This window comes from Tauraco erythrolophus, chromosome 6, assembly GCF_009769465.1.
Source record: "Tauraco erythrolophus isolate bTauEry1 chromosome 6, bTauEry1.pri, whole genome shotgun sequence".
Classification (NCBI taxonomy): domain Eukaryota; kingdom Metazoa; phylum Chordata; class Aves; order Musophagiformes; family Musophagidae; genus Tauraco; species Tauraco erythrolophus.
Genome location: NC_141470.1, coordinates 56961708 through 56988834, shown reverse-complemented (window position 1 = coordinate 56988834; position 27127 = coordinate 56961708). Strand labels below are relative to the sequence as shown.

The following is a 27127-nucleotide window of genomic DNA, read 5'->3' as shown; positions in this document are numbered from 1 at the left end:
AAAGTCAAATCCTTTTGAAAAATATAATTTTAAAAACAGGTTTAGAAACCAGACAATGTAGTAATCTCGTATGTTGACCTTCACTTGGGCAAAAACCTTGCCACTGAATGCGTCTGGTGTAATTAGAAGTCACTGTACTGCAGACTTGTGCAGTAGCTGGTATGGGAACATCCTTGGTGAATATTTTACATTTTGTAAATTAACATTTACATTCATTTTCTACTCTTTATTTTATATTTGTAATATTGTATGCTTTTCTTTTTGTTCCTCCGTTACCCAAGTAAAAATTTTCTGTGTTAGGTCTTTTAGCAAGGTAATGTTGCACGAGACATTCGAGTGTAGAACTTAACTATAAAGAACGCGATATTCAGACTCTTTAGGCGTTCTTCTAGGAGAACACTCAAGCAAACAGATTCTGTTCATATTTTTTGTATAGATTATGGTTTATTTACTTTAGAGTGGATTTTTTTTTTTCTACCTCTTCAGGTTAACTTTTTTTTGGCTGATGCTGAGAGTGTTTTTAGAAAATAAATTAAACATTTTAGAAAATAAATTAAACATTCCTGGACAAAGAAAAAAACCTATAACATTAGAAACCATTTTTATATAGGTGAAGAAAGCAGATGAAATACACCGTATGGCAGTAATAAATTTTTGTTGTTAATATGAGGTGTAGTTTTGCATTAACTTGATATGAATATAACACATACTGTGCACACAAATGGTGGTAAAAACTTGAAAGATGTGTCACCAAGGCTCTAGTCTCTTCTCTGTTTACTTCAGAGTGTCATTCCATAAATGTTTTAAGCACTCCTTGGAGCAGGACTAGATCCAGGATGATTCCAGGTGAGTGCCCTACTTGATTTGGCTTGTATTCCTTCCTTAGTTCAGTAAACCTGGAAATTTTTTTGTGCACTAAGGGACTGTTTCAAATTCAATATTGTGCTGTGACTGAAAAACCTACGCCACAGTTCCAGAATTATTGTAGACTGGAAGAAACAGATATTAAATGTTGCTGACTGTTCATTCCCAACCTCGTGCCGTTCTGAGTTCTTTAGATGGTTGGTAGAACAAGGAGAGAGTTTTTAGCTGTGCAGTTCACTGTTCACATAAATGTGTGCTGAATGAAGTAAGGACATTGTGGATTTTACTCTTGGATTGATGACCATAAAAGTGGACCTTTCAGTATTATTTTAGCAGAACAGATAAACTTGGGCACTGTGCTGCTTTGTCCAGCTTCTGTAAGCTAGTCTGAAGGCACAGGAAGCAGGACTTGTTTCCTGTGTTTCTCTCTCCAGATTCAGTTTCAGCAAGTTCATACAGTGTCTTGTTCTATCATTTTTCAAAATAATGCAGTGGATAAAGATGGAACATCTTAGCACGTATCTTTGTTACTCGCACTGGCTGAGCAGGACTACTTTGTTTTTTTCTGCTTCCCTGTAAGATAGTTTCAGTTAGGTTCAGTTGGCTTCTGTCCGCAAATTCTGAACACATGTACTTGTATCTCAAATGTTTTCAATTTAAAACCTGTTCTTCAAGTAGATGTGGGGTTTTTTTTCCCCTTTTTTTTTCTAGATGGTCCTGTACTGCTTTTCTTTTATTGAAGAACTTGATATTTTTCTTTGCTATTAAAATAGAGACTTAGAATGGTACAATTACTTCATTATTCTGGCTTACTCCTGTAATAACGTTGACGTTGATCTTGTTGGATCTTATATACTTTCAATACAAATAATACAAAGGAAGGCCAGGACTAGGAAACTTTAGCACAGCAGGAAGTAGCATTGATGATTTAGGGAGAACTTTTTCATCTTACCTGAGTTAGCATGCAGTACGAGGGAATTTAAGCTGTTTCAAGTGCATTCTGCCTAATGTGAGTTTAACTGTATTGTTTTGCGAATTAATTGTGAAGTTTATCATAGGTAAATTCTTTTTTTTTTTTTTTTGTCAGATTGCACGGTGATAATGGTATGGTTAACTGGCAGGCAATGCTGTTTTGCTTGTGCTTTTCAAGTTGCAAATGTGCAGATACTTCTTTTGCACTTCAGAAGTTTTTATGAGAATACTTTTTGATTTTGATGAGATGATTGTGCTTTAGGGCAGGTCTTTCATGAAGATACACAGAAGCCAAAAATGTAGTTTAGAGTATATGTTGTTTCACAGCTCTTCCAGATCAAACTGGAACCATGCATAAGTATAAATCCCTTTGCTTCTTGCAGTGGGATAGCTAACCTAGTATCACTGTCACGAATTGTGTAGCAAAGGAGATAACACTTATTTGTAAATATTAAATCCTATGCTTGTTTTTTATTAGCAGTCTTCTCAAATAAGTTTGATTTTCTTTCCTTAATTCCCTCCTGGTGATGCAATACAACTATTTTATATGTTCCCAAGGTTGTACTTAGGATTTCGAAAAGAAACACAAAACAGATGGAATAGTAAACAAAGAGAAGACACTACTGATCTAAAGTGATTTATAAAACTGAAGTGGCTGAACTTAGATACAAGAATGATTGGGGTGTCAGCCTTAGCTTATATTATGCAAAATGTTTTTTCCCTGGTCTCTTCTAGCCTTGAACAATTACCATGGCTTTGACCAGGTCTCGTTTTAAACAAAGCAAACACTAATTGTGTTTCCACATGAGTTGCTGTATGTGAGTAGAGAAACATGCCTGAGACCATTTGAATGAAATATTGTAGTCATGATAAAGACTTTTATGTTCTTTGTATGTGTTACTAGCATGATACTCATTAGACTATAAGAAGGTGTCGTGGCTTAGGCCGATCCGGCAACTAAACTCACGCAGCTCTCCCAGTCCAGTAAAATGGAGAGGAGAGAAAAATGTAATAAAAGAGCTGAGGATCGAGACAGGAACAGAGGAGCACCCACCAACCACGGTCCCGGGCAAAAGAGGCTTTTTTCTTAATGCAAAACTATTTATTAACAGCTACCTAGAAAGAGAAAAGCACACAAAACCGGTTACTTAAGAGAATAACAAGAAAACAAGGCCAGGTCTTAAAAACAACACCACTCCCCCCCTTTGCCTCTTCTTCCCGGCTCTACCTCCTCCCCCCAGCGGCGCATGGGGGCAGGGAATGGGGGAGTGCAGGTCAGTTCATTCCATGTTGTTACTGCCGCTTCTCTTAAAGGAAAAGGAGTCCTTACACCATTGTCCCTTGATCCAGTGGATCCCCTACTCACGGCGAAAGCGTGAATCCTGCCCGCTGGGAGGCAAATCCTTACCCCATCGGATTTGCCCAAGTGCGGGCTTTACCAGTCCTGGACCTTTAAGGAGCTGTAGCCACTCGCTCTGGCGTGGGTCATCAACAAACTTTAAATGCGCTCCGGCGTGGGTCGTCACATCGACCTTAAATGTGCCTCCATACAGACTTAGATGCGTAAATGCAAAATGCGTAAATGCGCCTCGACCTGTGCCCATGATTCACAATAGGCTCAGGCATCTCCTTTAACAAAGCACCTCCCCATCGGCGGGGGTCATCCCACGGACTCTAGATGCGTACCGTGCTCAGGCTCTGGCATCTCTTCTCGACGTGGGTCCTCCACGGGCTGCGAGTGAGTCTCTGCTTGCTCCACCAAGGACTTGTTTGCAAAGGGGCTGCTGGCAAGGGGGACTCAGCCGCGGCACACGTTGTTCCGTTCCATCTTCACTGACCTCTTATCTGTGTGGCCGTTTCTCTTAGATTTCAGTCCTTTCTGGGTGAACTCGGCCCGGTGGGCGCCCCGGCAGCGGGGCTCTCCCCGAGTTCCCCAAGCACCTCCGCCGCCGCCATCCTCGACGGGGCGGACACCGGCACGGAGCGGGCACAGGCCCGGCCGGGAGCCGGGGCCGTGCCCCCCTCCTGTCTCCTTGCTCCTGGGCAAAGGCACACCTTTCCGGTTCCTTTGTCCGACGTAAATAGGGCAATTCGCAGAGGCGCCGATTGGCTCAAGCCCCGAGGGGGATGGGAGTCCGGTGTGATGGGCAGCTTCTGCCACCCGGACCTCCCCCCTCACTTCAAACCATAACAGAAGGGAAGCTAGATACATTAAAGAGGAGCTTAATCTATAAGCTTGGAGAGGAGTTGGGGATGACACACCTTTCCCTGCGTTTTCTCTCTTCTCACCTGCTCTCATACATTTAAGCTGTTGGTACATGCGAAAACTTTGCTTATGTTGGCAGTGCCCAGAGTTTCCAGATGCTTTCTGCGAGTGGCTGGGGAATGTCGTGTATCATGCTACTGACCTTGCCATCTGTCTGATTTAATTTGTTTAGTCACATAGTGATTAACATCAGTACGTTTGATGAGCAAATGCTCAGTAGATGAAAATGTCAAGGATGATCATCTTTGCTACATGGGACTGTATAGCATGAACACATCTTTCCTTTGGTTGTCTACCACAACCCAAAGCTGTGGAGTCACAGTGGAGGAATGGCCATGAAGCCACTATTTCCAAAGAGGAAGTGAACCAAAACATCTTTTAGTTGTGCCAGATTTGAACGCTCCATAAATTTACTAGTTGAATTGTTGGAACAGAACCTGCACGTGCTTGTATGCGTTATTTGAAATGTTTAAAAACAATTTTAAAATCTACAGGAGTCTTTGTATTATAATTGTAATGAATAACAATGTATTACTGATTTTATGATGTGTGTGGACTATGTTGTGCTCTGTTCACAGCTACATGAAGCAGTATCATATTGATCCATTTTATCTGCTTAAATAATCTGAAAGACTCAGGCTGAAACAGTAGCTTAGGTTACAGGACTAAAAGTAAATGAGAAGATTTGCATGAGCTAAGAGATTTGTTCAAAAGCGACTGGAAAAAAAAACGCAAACATTAAAATATCAAGAGCATTATTTAATTAATGTCCTATGGAAATGTACATTCATTCCTTTTTTTAAAAAAAAACCACCAAACATTTGAATACATCTTTTCTTTCTGGACTCTTCTCACCTTGACAGTTTCTGTGAAGCTCAAATTAAAATATCAGACAAGATTCCAGCAATAACAACACAGTTCTCTTAGTAAAGAAATACTGTTTTTGGTGGAGGGGGAAGTACATTGATTGCTGAGCCAAAGACCAAGAAGTTATGTTTGCCCTCTTTAACTAAGTAGCAGTTACCACCGAATGCTTGTCTTCAAAAGAGAAAGAATGCTTTGTAATGGAATAGAGCAATGTTGCTTCAACTTAACCACACTGTCCTTCAAGACTCCCCCTACCCCTTTGGAAAAAACCTCCAACTGCTTTCTGTAAAGTGACATTCTGCAGGAATCTGCAAGAGGAGTGGTCATATAATTCAATGTGTTGCCTTCTCTTTATTTTACAAGATACACCTGAGATGGAAAACTAGAGAGAATCAGTTTGATCTCTTTTGTCAGAGCTTCTCATAAATATTAGTTAAGTTAGAATACCAATTAGTGTTTAGACATGGCCCAAATTATAATATTTAACTTAAAAATGTGAATATACAACAAAGGACTATAGTGTTTTATTAGTTGAAGACTATGGTAAATAAAATATTGTCTTAGTACAAAAGTAAATGAATACCTTTTTTAAAAAAAATAAATTGTACTGCTTTATTTGTAATATCTCAAAGCAGTTATTTCTCATAATCATTAGTGGTTAGTATTTTCTGTTTGATGCCATATCGTACTTTACTCAAGTTTTTTTTCCCTACTGCACATTTACAAAACTTAACCAACTTTCCTGTTATATAGAAAAGCAATGACATTTTTATGCAATAGGATGGTAATTAGCTTTTCTTCATGTATTTCTAATGAATAATTAAATTTGAAAGCATTTTCAATTTTATGGATTTCTTATTTTGAGATTGATGCCAAAATGAATATAGAGCATCTAGGAATTTTGAGGAAAACTAACTTTTGAAAATGTTGTTTTGTTGAATTGGATGTGTATCTGATTTGACGGGAGGGAAGTATTCAAAGTTTCTTAGATTTGATGCAGTATGTTCGTATTATACTTCAGCAGTATTTTTCTGTATTGTCAGACCTTAATCAGTTTCCCTGGGAAAAGTAGAATTTATATTTTTTATTTCAATGTTTTTTTACCTTGATCATTCTTGACAGATAGGAAACATTAGAAAAAAAACCCAGCGATGAGGACTTCATAGCGTTAGTAGGAGAGTATTTTCCAGATTTCCAGTAGGAAAATGTCATCAAGTTCTGAATGGTTTATTTGTTTATCAATTAGAATATCTTTCTGGAAATTGGTGGTTAACATGATAAGGATCCCTTTCTCCATTAGTCTTTATCAGAGTCATCAGCAATTATTTATAATAATTTTGCCAGTTCCTTAAATAGATAACCTTATCAGAATCTTTTGATTTGAAAATGCTGAGGTTCTTGTGTAGTTCCTGTTCTTTTCCCACTGATTAGAATAAGGTTCCTGTTGCGTGTGTGTATGTAAAGCTTTAACTGGTGATAGAGACCTTTTGGTTGGAAAGAGAAATGGAAAATGTGATACTTATTTACGCCTGTGCTCTAGAAAATCAATATTTTTCTTTCCTGAAGTAAAACTAAAACAGATTTATTTTAAAAAATTTATTAAAGATGAGATTTAGCACTTGAAGTAAAATCAAGTAGAATCTTAGAATAAATTTTCTTTTCTTGCTTTATATTGTGACTGTATCTGATAATGTTTCTTTTTCTTCTCATAGTAGGCTGTGCTGGAACAAAAATGCAATGAAAGAAACACTGGATGAATGAATGAAAAGCTCTGCTTTGCAATCCCTCAGCATGGCAGGACTGCAGCTCATGACCCCTGCTTCCTCCCCAATGGGTCCATTTTTTGGACTACCATGGCAACAAGAAGCAATTCATGATAACATTTACACGCCAAGAAAATATCAGGTACTAGTGATAATACAGTAATGTCAGAAAAAAGTACAATTAAATCCAGTAACGTACTAGAAAAAGAAGCAGAGCAGCTGGAGAATGTGCAGCATTGCACATGGTGTAGGCATGTCTCTCTTACAGCTCCACCTGTTGAGAGTTCCTTGTGTCTCTTTTTCTTTAGCTTGGCTCTGTTCTACGTTTGTAACATCCCCTATGCTCTCTTCTCATTTTGCTCTAACAAGCAGAACAGCTTTTAAGCTGAATATTCTCTTGCTGCTCTCTGCGAAATCCTGTTGGGGAGAAATACAGTAAACGTTACACTGTGCATCTCAATTGCATGCATACAATCATGTCTCCTTCCCCCTCTGACCTTCTGCCTACTGTGTGGTAAATCTTGATTTATGGTTCACCTACTGGTAAAAGCAGCTCAGTAATGTCAGAAACCCCATCAGGACGTTCTCATTTTTTTAAGGAAAGCCATTTCTGAGTTCTAGAATTTTAATTCTCTTTGCACTGCAGAAGTGCCTGAAAGCTAGCACTTAGTTCACCTTGAGCTAATATACTTGCTTATTTGGCTGAAGTGATGTATACTGTTAGATTTGAAAACTGTGCCTTTCTTCACACAGTGTGTCTAGCAAGAGAATCATCTATTAAAAAGACATTGTTAGAAAGCTACTTAAAATAGCAGCAAATTGTGATACTTAAAGGATTTTAGATTTAGAAGCTAGACTATATATAGTATGTATTAATACTTTTTGAAGGACTGTGATAGTACATTGTTATGAAAGAGACATGTTAGTTCAATGGCACTGGAAAGATCTCTAGAGATCCTACTGACTTATCTGTAGTTTATTTACCACTTGTGTTATTTTTTTTGTCAGCTTTTTCACTGCATTGCTGCAAGTAAGCATGTTATTGTTTTTCAAACCTAGGTTGAACTGCTTGAAGCAGCTTTGGATCATAATACAATAGTCTGCTTAAACACTGGCTCAGGGAAGACTTTTATTGCAGTACTACTCACTAAAGAGCTGTCCTATCAGATCAGGGGAGATTTCAGCAAAAATGGAAAAAGAACTGTATTCTTGGTCAACTCAGGTAAGGGGAAAAGTATACTAAGTTCCTAGACATGCTGCTAGTATTTCCATGGAGTATACCCTGATAGAAGTTGTGTGAAAGCAAAGTTAGGAGAAACTTTTGCATAAAGTCTTCAACAGCAAGGACACTAAACTGCTTAAAGAATGTGATACCTTTCATCTTTTGCTTATAATCTACTTAATACAACCTCTTTATCTGTATGGAATCTTCTGCTTCTTGGTTTAAAATTAAGACATGAAATCTCAAGTGCAATTTAGTTACCAGTCCGTTTCCTTGCTGTGGTTTTACGTGGAAGCAGTTGTCTTGTACACCTGGTTTAACGTTAGTTTAAGCTACGTTATGAAACATGGTACTAAGTAATATGACACACATCTCAAAAATTAATGTATGAAAAGACCTTTATATGATTGAGTTTTTATGTTTTTTTCTTAAGCAAATCAAGTTGCTCAACAAGTGTCAGCTGTCAGGACACATTCAGATCTTAAAGTGGGAGAGTATTCAAGTGTAGAGACAACTGAATCATGGACAAAAGAGAAGTGGAGTCAGGAATTCTCTAAGCATCAGGTAGTGTATTAAGTATAAACTATACGTGTAAGCAGAGCCTACAGTAAATTAGGCTTGATCAGAAGCTTGTGCTCTTCTTGCACTGACACTTCTCTTTTTTCCCTTTCAATTTAGGTTCTGGTTATGACATGTCATGTTGCTTTGACAGTTTTGAGAAATGAGTATTTATCCCTATCACATATTAATCTTCTGGTGTTCGATGAGTGCCATCTTGCAATCCAGGATCACCCATACCGTGAAATTATGAAGGTGGGTATCCATTGCATGAATGTTTTAATACTTGCTTGAGGAGGAGGAGTCAGGTGGGAGGGTTGGAGAAGTGGGAACCAGTTAAGGCATCTTTTGCTACCAAGGGAAAATATCAGTGGAACCATATTTTAGCATGTTCTGGGACTGTGAAATTACTGTAATGAACAGACCTCAGTGCTATTCTGAGATAAAAAAATGTGTATTTATTGTCTTTTATGGTAGAGATTAAAGAAAAATCTGACAATAGAGAATAGAAGCTAAATTTATGGAATTAGGGGAATTTTGTAAATTCATTGATTACAATATTGGAGTTTGGGAATAGGATGTTCTAATCAGTTTTTATTATTTTTAAAATAATAATTTCTAAAGATGTTTGTAGGTCTCTTTTGGGATATTCTTGACTCCATGTTGCATTTGGCTTAAGAGAATACGAGAAACCTGTATAACAGATGTCTTTCCAAATCTCTTCTCAAGTTTAACTAGAGTATGGAACTTGTAATTTTTTAGATGATCCTTCAGTTTCTACATGGTGTAGAAGTATTATGATATGTGTATTGTAAATGTGGAAAGGATATTCTGTGCAATGCTAACGGTTTGTTTATTTTCCCCACATTGTAAATATTTACCTTTAGAGATGATTGCTGTTAAATATTTAACTTCCAGTCAATAGAATAGAAAATATTCATTCAACACTTGATTCCTTTTCCAACACCTGCTATTGAAATACTAGTTTCCAACTAAGCATCTAAGTTTTCAGTCTGCTAGCTTGATGGTGGATTTGCAGGATAACTGTCCTAAGGTATTTCATTCTCTTTTACTTCACAGATCTGTGAGGATTATCCATCATGTCCTCGAATCTTGGGATTAACAGCTTCCATTTTAAATGGGAAATGTGATCCTGCTGAGTTAGAGGAGAAGATCCAGAAACTGGAGAAAATTTTGAAGAGCAATGCTGAAACTGCAACTGATTTGGTGGTCTTAGACAGGTATGTTGTACAATTATGGCTCTTAAATTGATGCCTGTGTTTTCGTTTTGTATAGAGGAATAAGCCAGTAGAAATATTTCCTCTTAGATTTTAGGAAAGTTTGTATGTATGTGATGCCATTACTTCTGTTATGGATGGGGAGGGAACGTTAAATTGCTTTTTGAGTAACACTTTTGAGTGTTGAGGTACATCTTTCCATAAAGTTAAGTACAAAGGCTGATTGACCTTGATATTCAGAGATTTTCTGTAGTTGTTGAAAAAAACAAACAAATAAACATGCAAACAAAAACCCAAACAAAAACAAAAAGACCCACCAAAACAAGTAAAAACCCAAACAAACCAAAAATCCCAACTAAGCAACCAAAAAACAGCCAACCCAACACACCACCAACCTAGAAAATTTACATTCCACAACATGTTTCTGAGCTTGTAAAAGGCACTGTCTTATGTTTGAAGACTAACTGGTTCATGTTCAGTGTATGCCATAATGTTGTTATGTAATTAAATATTTAATTAAAAAAAATGTTGCAACAGCCACAGTACAAGATGTTCTTAATGCAAGAAAAGTGTGGGGTTTTCTGTTATTTATTTATTTCCCCCACCCCAGCCTCCCCTTTCCCCAAATGAGTAGCCTGCATTTAGAGGCTGATGAAAGACAGAGGGAGATGAGAGGAAGTAGTAAAGACTATCTAAATAGCAGAGCAAGTGGGTGTTTTCCTCTGTGTTCTTACAGAATGTAGAATCCTGTGAATATTGTTTAAAATAAAGATGGTGATAATGTGATGATTTGTTGTAGAGGAAAATTAGTGTGAAATGATTCATATGTAGCATGTTTTCTTGCACCAGCTGTACTGTGTTGTATGAATTGAGTTTCAGACAAAGTCAAATAATGGTTATTTCCTGTTTTGGAACAGATGTTTTGTGGATACGTTTTTTTAAAAGCATTTTTCTGATCTTGTGTGAACCATTTACTTTTTAAGAATTTCTCACTCATAGCTCTGCCATTCAAGAACAGTAATTACTTTACTTATGGGAGTGTGTTTATAGACCTAAATTTATGTTACGTGGATCGTATTTGTTTGGCATATCAAAAGAGTGCATTTTGGAAAACCAAAAGTGAAGATGGTGGTCAAGTAAATCATATTTTGCTTTGCCTTTAATTTTCCAATGTTTGAAACAAAGATAGTGATGCTAACCTCCTTTTTAGGGAGTGTATCAGAAAGAAGAGTATTTTAGAATGAAATAGTTTAGTATTTGAATTGGTGGAGGTTTTTTTGCTTTACAGTGTTTAACTGTGTAACCGTTACTAATTCATGGTGGGGAAAGAAATGTCCTTGAATACACTTCATGTTGCTGCTGTTATTTGCTGTATAGTCTTAACAGGCTGAAATAGCTCTGACTTTGAGAAGCTGTGTTTAACTTGATCTTTGCCCTCAATTAAGATATACTTCTCAGCCGTGTGAGATTGTTGTGGACTGTGGACCATATACTGACAAAAGTGGGTTGTATGGAAGATTATTAAAGGAATTGGATGAAGCACTTACTTTTCTAAATGACTGCAACATATCTGTACATTCAAAAGAAAGAGATTCTACGCTAATTTCTAAGCAGGTAAGGACATGCAGCTACGTGAAAAACATGGGGAATAGAAGTCTTAGTACTGTTTTTCCTTGCCATGTATGTTACATTACTGAAAGTTTCTAAGCTAGCCAGCCTAGAGTATCTGAGCCAAAGACTTCTGCTTTTTGTACTCATTAACAGTTCAAGTCTTTCAATAAACGTGTGGGGCTCTAGTCAACCATTGATTAGAACTTCATCTGATTAGACAATCTTGTATTCATATTTGCTTAAGGCAGTAAAATAATTCTGCACCCTGATGTTGTGGGTCCTTATTTCGGAAGCAAAGAACTTGACATCTTTGTGATATCCCATGACCTTTGAATAATTCAGTACAGAAGAGGAAGTAGGGCCTCAGGAAGTATTTGGGAAAACAGTACCCAGGTGTATTAAAAGTAAGAATTCAGACAAAAATTCCAGCCATAGATCTACAGTTTCTACAATTTATCTTAGAACAATATTGGACTAGTGCCACACCTTGCTGGAATAGAATTTGAACCTCAAGCTTGCCCCTACCTTTCTGTGTGTTTGGCCCTATGTTATCATGCGAGATGACAGAGGAGGGTCCAGAAGGCATGGTGTATTGAGCGGGACCCATCACACTTGGGGTCTGGGGTCCAGGCAACTTTTTTTTCACCTCTTGGGCTATGTCGTCTGGAATTGCCTCCTGAGTTACAACTATGTAGATACATGCATGTTTATTTAACAAGGAGTCAGTAATGAATCACATTTCTGTAGTAGTCTATGAGGAAGTTGGAGGACATTTTTCTTTCTTCAGCCCAAAGTATTCCAGTTTCCTTTAACATTCTTAGAAACCCAGCACTCTGATGCTGTCCAGGAAATGGTTGTTTAGGCCAGAGGGAAGGATGATACATAAGAAGGCCTATCATGACTTCGTAGGAAAAGGAAGTCCTGGTTACTTTTGTGATAAACTTAAAATGTAATAGACTAAAATATATAAAGAATGCTGGCAGCTGGGGCAGTCCCCAGGATTTGCATAGTCCAGAAAGGTGGATTAACTGCTATGCTTCTGATGCACGTAACCCTCTGTGCTTGTTTTCTGATCCAGTAGCTCTCCAAGAAGATGGAGGCACCCATATTAAGAACAAGAAATTGTTTTTCAGCCTGAGTTGCTTTTTGTCTTGGCACTGGAAAGCATCAAACCTCTATGTGCAGTTACAATTAGTTTAGATAAATTTTGCCCTTAATTAAGTCTGGCAGCTGACAAACTTCAGGGAGGATAGTGTAAAGAGGATGACCATATGTTCTTTACTGCCTCACTGAAGGGAAGAAGGAAGAGAAATAAAAGCATCAGCTGAAAACTGTATCATCCTGACTGTTGTTAGAGTTCTGTTGTAGTTGTAATAGTACATCCAAATCATGAATCTTTTTAATAGTATTATCAATTTATCTATTTCCGGATTCCTAGTTTATTGTTTGACCTCTTGGCGCTTAGGAGGAGACAACTTGCCATCAGATAAGACGTTGATGGTACTCAAGTGCCTATGCTGTACTGTCTGAGTATAATTCTCTCTGTTTTTCCTATTCCACCCACATAGACAAACCTTTTTTTTTTTTTTTTTTTTTTTCTTTGCGAGGCTAGACTTAATGAAGATTACTCTAAGGCTACTGTACAACTTTCTGGCTAGATACTTTTGAAAGCCTGGCAAGTATCAGTAACAAAAAAAGTAAAAATGTTCGTTGAAGCATTTATTTTATTGGGTCTAGATAAATATAAAGGGTGGTAATTTCTGCTTTGTTTATCTCACTGCCTCAAGAAGTATTCTTCTTTTTAGCATAATTATCTTAAGGTAAATTTCAAATTAAAATTCCACAAAATTGTAAAATATTCTTTAAACTTGTTTTTTTTTGAGATTCAGAAATGTACACAGTTCAAAATTTAGTTGTAGTAATTTAGATGGGAGGGGGAAACTTGCTCCATTAGAAACACCAAAGTTCCCAAGGTCGTCTAAATAACAAAAGCAGACTTCTAAATATTTTTATAATAGAACAATTGTCGTAGTCCTTACAAAGATTGTGCTACATAAGAAACAAGATCCCAGTCTTAAATGAATAGTTCATGAATGTACTCTTTGAACTGATATTTGAATTCATTTGTTGTAGATATTGTCAGACTGTCGAGCTGTGTTGGTTGTTCTGGGACCCTGGTGTGCAGATAAGGTAGCTGGGATGATGGTGAGAGAGCTACAGAAGTATATCAAACACGAACAAGAGGAGCTGCACAGGAAATTTTTATTGTTTACAGACACTTTCCTAAGGAAAATACATGCACTCTGTGAAGAGCACTTCTCGCCTGCCTCACTTGACCTGAAATTTGTAACCCCAAAAGTAATAAAGCTGCTTGAAATCTTGCGCAAATATAAACCATATGAACGGCAGCAGTTTGAAAGTGTTGAGTGGTATAACAATAGGAATCAGGATAATTACGTATCTTGGAGTGATTCTGAAGATGATGACGAGGATGAAGAAATTGAAGAGAAAGAGAAGCCAGAGACTAATTTCCCATCTCCCTTTACTAATATTTTATGTGGAATTATTTTTGTGGAAAGAAGATACACAGCAGTTGTTCTAAATAGGTAAAGCTTTTCATTTAAAAAAAAAAAAAAATGTGAAAAAAAAAAAGGCAGACTCAGCTGCCAGCACATGGATGTTAATATTATAAATATGTAGAGGATTGTCTTGTATTTTCAGAACTCTATTTAAATTGGTTTAGGAGATTGTACTGGATCGCCATAAAGAATAACAACAACAATAAAAAAGATAATTCAGGCTATGTGTGGATCGGGTGGATGGGAAGAACATGTGTCTCTGAAAATTGTGCTCAAGGGCTTGTTTGGGACCCGAGATTGGATTTTGATTTCTTTAGAAGGCAAAACGTGAAGTACTGCGCTTAGCCTGTAAAACAGCCATATACTGATTTGTCTTTATCAGTCTTTAAATTCATATTTGCAATGGATGCTAGAAACATCTCTAACCTACTGAGTGCAACACGTCTGGAAATTTTACCATTACCTTACTAAATCGCGTTATTATATGACCCAAGTCTACAGAAAATCAAATTTGCCTTTGCACAAATATATCTTAAAATTTAGCAGTACTACTTCAACAGTTGGTGTTTATAAAATGCCTGTTCGGTTTAAACAGTAAGCACTTTCTTACAGTCTCCACCAAGAAAAATATGAACCCTGGAATATTTGCCAAGATATACTTTGCAATGCTCTAGTTCCTTATCAGTTATTATTCCTGAATGTTATCCATGTTAGTTATATGTAACACGTACTTGTTAAATGCGATTCGCCACAAACCATGAATGACATCTGATTTACTCGCCTATCTTGATGTTGGGGTTTTGGTAGGTTTTTTTCAATAGTGTGCTAAATGTCCTGTGCAATTTGTTTATTGCATTCTGGATACCTCTGCAGCTGACCCTTCTGTTGTTACCTTTTTGCCTGAGTCAATAGTTTGAGTGCATAATACATTCTTTGGTCTGCAGTCTCACCTATGTGGTTTTCTGTGAACTCCCATCTCTTTTTTTCTTTGCCTTTTTGGCATTTTAAATGTGTTTGCATAAATATGCAATATGATGCAAACGAGGCCGTTCAGTGAAATGGACATGTTCTGTTAATAACTCCTGAAAAAATAACACAAACAGATTGTGATAAATTTTTGCTGAGCTGAAATTATTATTTCATTATTCTACAGGAAGTGAACAGAACTGGTTTTTTATTCTCTGCTAAGTTATGAATATGATTTAAATTATACTCTTTTTTTCCACTGTACATTCTTGTAGGCTGTGATTTATGCACTCTACTGTATCCTAACTGCTGTTGAACCTGTCAGAATAGGATGTCTAGATCAAATAGGTACCAAATTCTGCCATCTTTAAGCTTTAGGCACCTGTAGTACAGGTTATTGGCAGAAAAAAAAACCCACCCATATGTAACTCTGTCCACTTCTGAAAGCCAGGTAGCAGACACTCAGAATACTCCTTTACTTCATGTAACACACCTGGTCTCAAAATACATGGATGATCAGCAGACCTGAGCTGTTGGGCAAAAGACTGAAGGCCTTCAGTGGAGAACCTTGCTGTAGGCTCACTTCACTTGAGTGGATTTGGTTCAAGGGCCTCTGTTGGTTGTGGCTATACTTACACTGTATATCAAGTGGAAGGACTGTCTCCTGAATAAGGAATTACTGTATCAAAACTACTCAAGCCTCCTATAATCCAGTATGGATCATGAAACTGAACTAAGTTAAAGCAGAAATGTAATTTTTCTTAAAATATATTTTTTAGAGACTAGAATACTGGTTTATGAAGTCTATAGTTTATGATGACTGCGGGAGGGTAAAATTTATAGCATGTGTTGTACTTTCTGGGAGAAATGGGTAGGAATTTCTCTGAAGCAGTAATTAGAGCTAGTCTCTTTCTTTAGAGATCTTTAGCAACAGCTACTGCACATATTTAAGTACTACAAATTAGAAAAAAACAAACAAACAAAACCAGAAAACTAAGTGATGAAGTGGCTTATTTATTGTTTTATTTAGTGTATACAGTTGAGTTCTGGTTCCTAAAAGCTCCTTTTCAGAAGAGAGAACACTTTCTAAAGCCCAGTTGTCTTCCATTTTTATTGCGATGCCTCTCAGCTGCCTTAGGGAAGGGATATCTATTTGAAAAACACTACTTATTACCTACTACTAGTAATACTTTTTTAACCACAAGGTTGGGGTCTTGAATGTTTCTTAAGAACTTCCCAAAGATGTCCACAGTGAAATGTTTATTCAGATGGTTTTAATTGTCCGTTTCTGTAATAAGTGAGATACTGTTTGAGATGCTTAGTAGGTACTCAAACTGAAGCTATATGACTTGACAGAAATGCCATGTGGAAAAAGAAATATAAAAACAATAATTAGTTTTTGTCTAGTTATTAGCCCATACTTTCTTAGCATGTCTGTCTCAAGAGCTTTGACCACATAGAAAAATGTGAATCTGTTTAGCCTTGAACTAACAATTCACTTGCATTTTAGTGCAGGAGGATCCGTCTAGTCTGTTTCCATAAAGATACCAAGCTATTTGCCACTCTTCCATTCTCTTGCCTATACTCCCTGTCCATTCCATTTTTAACGTTGCTAAGTAAGGAAGTCTTCAAGGTGTTTTATGTTCCTATAAATCTTGTTTAAAACAGTGACTGGGTAAAGGGGAGAGACTTCAGTAGTTTTCCAAGGGTAGAAGGGGCAGGGAGACCTTTGCCATTTTCCATTTTCCATCTGGTTTGGTAGCAACTTACTGGGCAGGTGGTAGGCATGTAGCTGGGGACTGGCACAGCACCCATATTCTTGTATGTGGGGCAGAACTGCTAGCGATGTAATTGAGAAAGATTTGAGTTAGCGTTGGGGGTATACAGAGGCAGACTGTCCTTTGGATATGATGGGCACCTGGTGATGGACATGATGGATATGCTGTAAGCAGAGTGGTACTCGGGGGGCTATATGCAAGGGGTGTGATATTTTGTATATAATCTCTTGATTTTTATTGGCTCCGCTGCTCAAAAACCTGTTACAGTTGAGAAATCCTAGGTTCTGTCCATGCTGAAAACAGATTAACTAAGGATGCTGCTGCGTAATTGCTTTGGTTACACGATGTAATTATGCTTTTAAATCCATAAATGCCTAGTTCTAAATTCAGTGCATTGTTTATATGAGCAGTCTTCTACCTTGTCTGTGAAATCAAAACACTGCAGAAGCCAGCCTTTTCTGCTTCTGTAACCTAAAGAAGGATGTAGGGGAATAAACTGAGAGCATGGATGATCCTCACTTGTCTGTTCAGTGTTCCTTTTAAAAAATTGAATTAAATCCTCCAACTGTAGATATGTTTGGGTTAACTTCAAAAATAGCAAACATCTCACTGTGTAAGCTGAGCATCGCTCATCAGAAAAACAGGTCAATGTTTTGTTATTAGTATACCTGAACAGAATATGTATTTTAAAACATAGATTGTTATTCTTCTTAATATTAGCCTAAAAATTAACACCTTATATTGAGGAAGCATATTTTGTTGAGGGAGCAGTTACAGGCCTTTCTTCTAAAATCAGTCATCATTTACAGAAAATGAGGTTAACTAAACACGTGAGTAGGGTGCCTTAACAGGGAGCCTGAGTAATAAATTGGTTTAAAAATATTTGGTTTTGCCATGATGGGTCTGAAACGCCTGTGATGCATGCACATTCGTGCTGTGTATATATGCAGTCTGTCTTTTATTATTCTTATGGAGGTTTTCACTAGAACTGGTGTTTTTAGAGAATACTACGTTCAGTTTATGTGTTAGCATGGATTATTTGTGGTGCTTCCTTTTTCATTTTTGATATAGGTCTTGCAAACAAAAGATTGTCTTCCATTTTCTGGTTTGCGTGACTTCTAAAAATGCACATAATGTTTTTAGGTTGATAAAAGAAGCTGGCAAGCAAGATCCAGAACTCGCTTACATCAGTAGCAATTTTATAACTGGACACGGCATAGGCAAGAACCAGCCTCGTAACAAGCAGATGGAAGTAGAATTCAGAAAACAGGAAGAGGTAACTTCAATAAAAGTAACTGAAACTAACAGTACCTTCAGAGCCTTTTTTAATGTGTGTGTGTCTTTAAAAACGAACCAACAGGCAGAGTCTGGGCACAGTCATTGGAAGTTCAGGGAATACCCTTGGTTTAACAAATATGCATATGTATTGGAGATACAAATGTTCTTCACTAAAAACCAAACAAAAACCTAAACAAAAAAAACCCCCACATGTTTAGAGATGTTGCTATGGCATATTAAGCAAACTGAAATTAAAACTTCATGTACAATCATGCTTGTGTCTAGTCAGATCATCAACTGTCAATTTTTCTGCATTGGGTTAGTAGTACAGTAATACTGTAAAGAAAATCCAAGTTCCTGACATTTTCAACAGTTGAACAGTTTTAATAGTTATCTTTGCTAAAAGTGAATTTGATAAATCATTAAATGATGTAAATAGAAATCTCTGTGATTTTGACCTCACTGAAAACACGTGAAGTATTTTGAAAGCAAATGCATTTGTTCCTCCCCCTCACCTCTGTCTGAGTTGTCCTTCTGACCTTTCCCTTCCTCCCTGGCCCAAACCTTTTCTTAGTATTGTCTAGTAAATAGTATAAATATCAGAAGTACCAGTTCTGGAATGTGCTTCCCACCCTAATGTTTCAACTTCAGAAATAATTAGAAAAGATACTGTCTTGACAGCGGCTTTTTTTAATACTATAGCTGAAAAGTTGTAAATAAACTGGTGGGTTCCTCTCCATTGCTAGTGGCTGTAGTAGCTGCATGGACTCATGTAATTCCACATATCAGATTTGATTCCTAGAAATCTGCCTTTTCTGAAAAATAGTCTTGCTGTGTTTCTGAAAAGACTTTTTGTAATAGTTTTGTATCTGCGTATTTAGACAAGTTTTTGAAGTGTCTGATCCACTCTCCTTTTTGTTGGGTTTTGATGAATCTGATGATGGAAACGGGTCTTGGACTAATCTTTCAAATTTGTCTTCATTACTTTTGCAGGTTCTTAGAAAATTTCGTGCACATGAGACCAACCTACTTATTGCTACTAGTATTGTAGAAGAGGGTGTTGACATACCAAAATGCAACTTGGTGGTGCGTTTTGATTTGCCCACAGAATACCGTTCCTATGTGCAGTCAAAAGGAAGAGCTAGAGCACCAATTTCCAATTACATCATGTTAGCAGATACAGACAAAATCAAAAGTTTTGAAGAAGATCTTAAGACATACAAAGCAATTGAGAAGGTATGAGGTCAAAGAATCATGCCTGATTTTGTTAAATTATCATAGTATTTTAAAGGAGAAATCTCTCAATATGCTCTGTTCTTGAATTGTTAAGATCCTGAGAAACAAATGCTCAAAATCTGTCGATACCAATGAAACTGAAACTGAACCCATTGTGGATGATGATGATGTATTTCCACCCTATGTGTTGAGGCCAGATGAGAACAGCCCAAGAGTTACTATTAACACTGCTATTGGACACATAAATAGGTAAGAGATGTATTCACTTTTTACCTCTTGTCTTTAAATAAAGTTTCTTAGTCTGTCTCACAACATGGAAGTGTACGCTGGGGCATTGTGTGCATTTCGTCTTAGGAATCTTGTAGCATCTTTCCTCCTAAAGAAAGTGGTTACAGCAGGTTGAAGGAATAGTTTACTTTTTGTCCCTTTATCCTACGGAGATTCTAGCTCTGATAATAAATTTAGTGATATCTATTCCTGTTGAATTAAAAGCTGCCATGAAAACATTCCTCTTCAAAATGGTAAAACCTTCCAGTTCTGATATTCACATTTGTAATAGCAATCTGTTTTCATGTTTAAAAAAAAAAAAAAAAACAAAACATGGTAAGTTAACTGAACATAATAGAAGTCCACAAGAGAGGATGATATGCTTCCAAGGGAGCTAGGCAGTATTGTCTTTGTAAGGCCATGGCGATTAGAGGAGATAGATCCTCAGTGACAGGAAAAGGTGTTATGACACTTCAGAAGAGGCAGGGAAGAAGATCCAGGGACTGGTCAATTTTACCATAGCTGTATAGAATAGTGGGACCAAGTCCTTATGGAAACTGTTTCCAGGCACGTAAAGGAAAAAGTGGTTGACAGCAGCCGACAGGAGTTTTATTGAGGACAGTTTTTTGCCTGACCAACCTTGTCTCCTGTGTGATGAAGTGCTTGCTTGACTCTATGAACAGTAGAAAAGCAGTGAATGTCGTTTGTTTAAGTAAAGCTTTCAGTGCAATTGCCATAGCACCTTAGTGGCCAAATTCGTGATATGCAGACTGTTTCAGTGGACTGCCTCGTAAAATACAACTTGGCAAAGCAGTCAGGTCCGAAGGGTGTAACGGTAGATGATTCAAAGGCTAGCTGGCAGCTGCTTATGTGTGGCTTTCCTCATGGGCTATGAAGAGGTCCAGTCCAGTTTAACATCAGCACGTTTGCATTTGACACTGAGCTGGGAGAGGGGGAAGTGAGTGCAGTGAAGTTAAGGCTGCTGTTCAGAGGGGAACCATGACAAATAGGAGAAATGAGACAACAGTTAACTCCGGAGATTAAAAGGACAAATGCAAACTCTGATACCTGGGATGGAATAGTCCTGTGCATCAGTACAACCTTGGAGCCACCTTTGTAGAGACCAGCTTTGTAGTAAACAACTTGAAGATCTCCTGCTTGACAGTTAGTTGAACATCAGTTAGCAGTATAACCTTGCGATGCTCAGTATGGCCTGAAGTCATCTTCTGAAGTGATTACACCAGTAAGGCAAGTTTCCATTGAAATGTCTTTAGGTTTCAGTTTGCAGGTTTTGATGATTTGTAAAATGTTTTGTCGACTTAGGTACTGCGCTAGATTACCGAGTGATCCATTTACACACCTAGCTCCCAAGTGTAAAACCCGAGAACTACCTGATCATACATTTTACTCTACACTCTACCTGCCAATCACTCACCTCTTCGAGCTTCAATTGTTGTAAGTGTTTGGGGAAGGAAGCGCCTAGAAATAAGTGAATATGTTGGTGTAGATGTCTGTGTGTTTTTTCTAGAATTAGTTTGTTTCATTGTTGTAAGGACATGATTTTTCTTTTCCTGTATTGTGCTCTGTAATTGTATTTAGAAGCCTATTTGTTTCTGTTATAATCTGTTTTCCAGTAGTTTCTGTTTATTCCAAAGGCAAAATATTTAGATGTTCTTGACAATGCCTTGTTTTTTCACACACTTACGTATTGATTGTAGGAAAACATCCTTTATTGATTGCGATCAATAATATGTTGAGTTCAAAAACTTGAAATTTTGACTTCTGTGGAAAAACATCATAAGCTTGAGTATTTTCACAAAACTGTCATCAATGTAATATTTTACAAAGTTTTGCTTACCTAATGTTTGCGTTAAATTAACTGTTTGTAACATGTATAATAAGTAATATGCTAATCAACCAAAGTTTTAAAGAAATGTTTTTGTGTTTATAGGGTCCTCCAATGAGTTGTGCAAGACTGGCTGAGAGAGTTGTAGCTCTTATTTGCTGTGAAAAACTGCACAAAATTGGTAAGAACTGGAAAAGCAACACCTCTTTGGTACAGGGTATTTTATAATTAAGAAATTGAACATGGTACGGATGTTATGCATATACATGCATTTCTGCGATAGCCATCTACGATAGCTTCCTTTCTCTTGCCTTGTTTTGTAATATGATCGTGTACTTACTGATTTAGCTTACACTTTGTAAGCTAAAGTTAAATTTTCCAGGAGAATTTTTTTAACGTATTTTGTCTTAAACAGCAAATGCAACGTTAATACAAGACACACAGATTTTGACATTAAATACACTCAATGAAGGGAAAAAGAGTCTTGTTCTTGAAGATTTTCATTATAGGTCAGGGACTACATCCTGCAGCCAAAAATAACTTTTTTTTTAAAGTGAATTGTGACAAATTAAAATACAAAACACACAGTCCTAAATTTATTGTGTTCTCTACTGCATCATAAATCTTGTTCCAAAAATAGAACATTGCAGGATTATTTTAGCTCTCTTGTCTTTATTAAGTGTAATAGAGCGTATTATAATCATAGAATCATAGAATGGTTCGGGTTGGAAGGGACTTCAAAGATCATCTAGTTCCAACCCCCCTGCCATGGGCAGGGAAACCCTCCACTACACCAGGTTGCCCAAAGCCTCATCCAACCTGGCTTTGAACTCTTCCAGGGATGGGGCTTCTTTATTGTGGAATGTTTTAAAGAGAATTCCGTGTTATGGGTGCTTTGATGAAGTACAGGAGTATTTATGTTTCTCTTAAGCAAAAAAATTTGTAGGTCTGGAGTTTGTATTTTTTATTCTTTCTGAGTTAACCTTTTGATCACTGAATTCATACCGATAGATGCTTCCAAGAATAACACTGTGATGGCTTAGCTCGGTGTTGAGAGTGGACATTCAACAGTAGTAATTCTCTTTTTAGAGTGATATAGAAATATAACTGTTCCCTCTTTTTTGGCATAACTCCATGCAAGTGATTTTAAACAAGTATTTCAGTCACTGATTGGTTTTTATAGGAAATTAAGTTTATTTTTCTTTGTTATTTTCATTATAGAATTCAATTTTTTTATTAAAATTTCAGAGATTTTTACTATAAATAAGTATTTTTGCCAAAAATTCAAGTTTTATCACTCTTTCCCCAAAGTTACACTTTTGGAGCCTTGCAGTAGTAAGTGTATTTTAAAAACTTAGGTGAGGTGTTTTCATGAGCAGTCATGTCTGCTGCATAGTATATGAAGGAACCAAGATTTGATAATTTCATAATGCTATTTGTTTGTGCTCTTTCATAATATTCAGGTGAACTGGATGATCATTTGATGCCAGTTGGTAAAGAAACAGTTAAATATGAGGAGGAGCTTGATTTACATGATGAAGAAGAAACCAGTGTTCCAGGAAGGCCAGGCTCTACAAAACGAAGACAGTGCTATCCTAAAGCTGTTAGTATCACTCACTGCTATCCACATCTCCGGTCAGATGCTGTATATATTGATAAGAAGACAAAAATGCCAACTCTTAATCTTAGCTGATAAGAATCTTTTACAACAAATCTTGCATTTATAGTGGAAATATTTTGCAATTTTAACTGTATAGAAACTTGTACGATTACCGAAATGAGCTTATGCGACCATATGCTTTGGAATCATGTCTGTAGTTCAAAGAATATACACTTTCTATAAAGCTTCTTGACTGTATTTGCCCCGTATAGAAGTAACGGGGAGGAAAAATTGTGCTGCATTAATTAATCTGTAGAAAATTTAAGTTCTGTGGTAAATATACTAGAGCAAAGGAAGAATTAATGATGTTCTAGACAAATAATTGAAGACTGAAGGAAATGCCCAAGGGGTCAAAGTTATCTGCCAGGTGTTAAACGCATAAATTTTTTTTTTCTTTTTTTTTTTTTTTAGATACTTGATTTGGTTTGGTGACTTTACTGGTGGAACACAGATTTTCATAATTTTTGGTTTAAATCTTAGAATATCAAAAAAGTATACTTTTAATATTTTTGTACTTTCTAAGTATTATACTTAATACACTAAAGGGGTCACATACTTGCTATAGCTCTGCATTGAGTAACATCCATAAATCTGTTACAACAGGTTTCAGCCACATCAGTTCATAGAATTGGACTTCATAGATAGTATTTATGGGGGAATGTCAAATACTTCAAAAGAAAATGGACAAACGAAGCTTTGTCAGAGTGTGTTGCAACAGCTCTGCGACCTTCTTTCTTCCCCTGCAGTTGTTACAGCTTCTGAGGTGCTTTGTATAGGACAGGTCACTTGTTCAGAGTAGATTGCATAGCAGCTTCTGATAATCTTTGCATTTCACAAAGAAACCGATAGCCTTTGGTCACGTGTAGGAGTATCAGCATGTACGCTCACAGTAGTAGGCTGCAGTGCTGTGTTGTACGTTCACATGTGGCCTCAGTTATGGTGGTAGCCCTTAAGTAATTCCATTCTTGGCATCCTCCACATGCTCCAGTTTTATTAGTAGTTTAAATAATTGGTTATTAGGAAAGCTTAGGAAAGGATACCGTGGCATCATTGAGTATATTACAGAGGGAACAACAGAAGAAAACACCTTTTTCTTGCAATACTCACAAACAGTTTGAATCTTTGCACAGTGTTTCTTGGTGGTGCTTCTTACAAGTGCCTTTCTAAGTCCCCTTACCTCACTAATGATTTTTGGAATAGAAGTGACTTGTAAAATGCATGATTATTGTATCTCTCATTCAGAGTAGTTGATTTGTCAAATGTTGCATCATTCTTTCTCAGTTATGTTTTTTAATACAGAATCCAAGAATACTTTCCCTTGCTTTTGTCCCAACTTTTCACATCTGGAAAAGAAGTTTTGGCAAATGTTTAAGGTCTGCAAGATCCTCTTGGGCTTAATATAGTTATTAAACTTATGAGTAATTTTCCATTAAACCAAGGCCATAGTTTTCCTACACTATAACTTTAAAATCCAGGACTACATGTATTACAATTTAGTTGCAGATAAACAGGAGGATCATTTTTGAGACCTACAAAGTAATGAACTACCAAACATGAAGCATGATTTCTTAACATCTATGACAAATACGAGTAGCAGAGTTAAAATGCTAGTGGCTGTTGTGAGTGTTCACATCTGCAAGCTAAATTGTTATTAGAAAACTTATAGTGCCTGGGCAAAGGGGCAGTGTATCCAATTTTGGTTTGTATGTTTGTCCCAAGTGTATAAAAACATTTTTGATACTTTTAAACAGTTCTTCTGGGGAAAAGAATCTGTGTTAATGAAGCTGTAAGTTCAGCCAAGCTTATATGAAAATTGAATTACTGGGATGTATGCTTTTTCCTGTGCGCACACATTTTTCTTTTTATTTCTCTCTCTTTTTTTTTTTTTTCCTCCCCTCTTCCTTCTACTGTTAAGGTCCAAAGACCTTGAACATAAAGTATGCTCTGGAGTTACTGGCTAAATATGGAAGTTGCATCAAAACTTCAGTTGTATTATGGTGAAGTGCTGTCTATGTTCTGCAATTAGACTTGCATCTGTAACACAGGGTGAATATGAAGGAGGTTTAGGAATGTAATGGAGGTTGCCTCTTGGCAAATAGGAAGATCTGAGAGCATTGTGCTTCCTTGATGCAAGTGTTTGGACACATCTCATGGTCACCAGGCCAGGCTGCTGATCAAATGTTTTTGCTTAAGAAAGAAAACGTTACTGAAGTCCAGATTAATTTTTTTTATATTCCTAATTTTTAGCAATACATTTACAAATAAACATGTGAAGCCTTGTTCAAAGAATAGTCTTTAGGTGAATTTTACTGATTTTTACGATGTTGATTTTTTTAAAATTTTATTTATTTTTAGATTCCAGAATGTTTGAGGGATAGTTATCCCAAACCTGATCAGCCCTGTTACCTGTATGTAATAGGAATGGTGTTAACAACTCCACTACCTGATGAGCTCAACTTCAGGAGACGAAAGCTATATCCTCCTGAGGATACAACAAGATGTTTTGGTATATTGACAGCCAAACCTATACCTCAGGTAATGAATCCAGCTGCTTTCCTTACTCTACATGCCTTACTACCTGTCATATTTCGCTTCTTCCTAACCTCTAGACTGATGAGTTAGAAATGACTGTAAGTGCTGCTTGTATCAAGTAACCTCCAGAAAATAAACAATAGTATCCATCCAGTCCAGTCACCACTTCATTTTCTGTCTTTAGTGATGGCACAATCTGTTCTATTTTTGACAAGCTTTTGTTTTACAATTTCATTTTTTATTATTTTGCAGTGGCCAATTCAAAATGTTCCTCCTTTTTTGTATGAGCTAGGATAGGAGTGCTGTATCAGCTACAGAGGTGGCTTGCAGTGCTACCTTCTCTGTATGAAAGCGATGCTAACAAGTCCTCTCAGCATTCCTACTCTGCAGCAGCAGAAAAAGTAGTCCATTTTAGTTGAAATTAGCACCTCTTGCTTCAGAAAACTTTTAATAGAAAGGCATTTTCTGTGGATGAGACTCAGCTGAGGAAGATTTTTTTCAAATTATATTTTCTGTTGTCCGCAGAAGAAAACATTTCAGGAATATTGGCTTTCATATTTCTTCCTCCATAATGGAAGAGACTTCTATTTTTACTTTGTCTTATATAAACAGAAGAACTGTAAAACACAAGGAGAACTATTAAAAAAAAAAAGTCATTCTTTAAGCCTTCAAAATCTTGTCTATAATTGAAGATCATCAAAGGTCAAAATTCTGATCCAGTTTGCTGGGGATCAGGCAAGTGCTACCTCAGCATCTGAACTAAACAACTAGTACTTTAGAGGAATCCTACTCTGGATTTTCTCTCTTGAGTTCATCTTTTGTTTTTTTTTCTTATTTAGATTCCTCACTTTCCTGTGTATACTCGCTCTGGAGAGGTTACAATATCTATTGAGCTTAAGAAATCTGGTTTTACGCTGTCTCTGCAAATGCTTGAGCTGATAACGCGACTCCACCAGTACATTTTTTCACACATACTTCGTCTTGAGAAACCTGCACTAGAGTTCAAACCCACAGAAGCTGATTCAGCCTATTGTGTTCTACCTCTTAATGTTGGTAAGAACAGTGCTTTTGGTTTTTAGATATTCACTTTGAATTCCTTTGGCAACACGTTTGTTAGTGTTTGTGTTAAATTTCAGGTGTTAGCTGTTGAAGTAATACCATATGTTGTACTATGGAAATTTGTCAGTTATATTTTTATTACTTCTTCACAATTCCAAATTTGTGTTAACTTGGTGATATGAGTTGATTTATAGTAGGGTTCAGCTGACTCCATAAGGATCTAAAATCATATATATGTCTCCTTGAAATTTTTTTTAAATAAGCAAATATGTGTATGGAATAAGAAAAAAACTTTGTAATTTACAGCTTCCCAGAAAAGTTCAGCCTGGAACACTCTCCCCTGAATAACTGAGTTATGCATTTTCCTTTTTAAGTTGATGACTCCAGCACTTTGGACATTGACTTTAAGTTTATGGAAGACATTGAGAAATCTGAAGCGCGTACAGGCATTCCCAGTACACAATATACAAAGAAATGCCTTTTATTTTCAAGTTAGAAGATTACCAGGATGCGGTTATCATTCCACGGTGAGTACTTATACATACTTCAGGTATGTACCTATTGT

The 27127-nt window shown here is 36.9% G+C and overlaps 1 protein-coding gene across 1 annotated transcript in view; it reads left to right on the top strand.

Annotated features, from left to right (window-relative positions):
- The window catches only part of DICER1 (dicer 1, ribonuclease III), a 65322-nt gene that overhangs the window by 22117 nt on the left and 16078 nt on the right, over positions 1-27127 (top strand). The window contains 18 exon segments of the mRNA XM_086612747.1: positions 6682-6874; positions 7792-7954; positions 8388-8518; positions 8633-8767; positions 9593-9753; positions 11196-11364; positions 13495-13967; positions 17828-17960; positions 18956-19198; positions 19293-19447; positions 20789-20892; positions 20895-20920; positions 21417-21492; positions 22775-22914; positions 25327-25506; positions 26343-26556; positions 26937-27026; positions 27029-27089. Coding sequence (XP_086468873.1) covers positions 6731-6874; positions 7792-7954; positions 8388-8518; positions 8633-8767; positions 9593-9753; positions 11196-11364; positions 13495-13967; positions 17828-17960; positions 18956-19198; positions 19293-19447; positions 20789-20892; positions 20895-20920; positions 21417-21492; positions 22775-22914; positions 25327-25506; positions 26343-26556; positions 26937-27026; positions 27029-27089 — 2798 coding nt within the window. The 5' untranslated portion in view covers positions 6682-6730.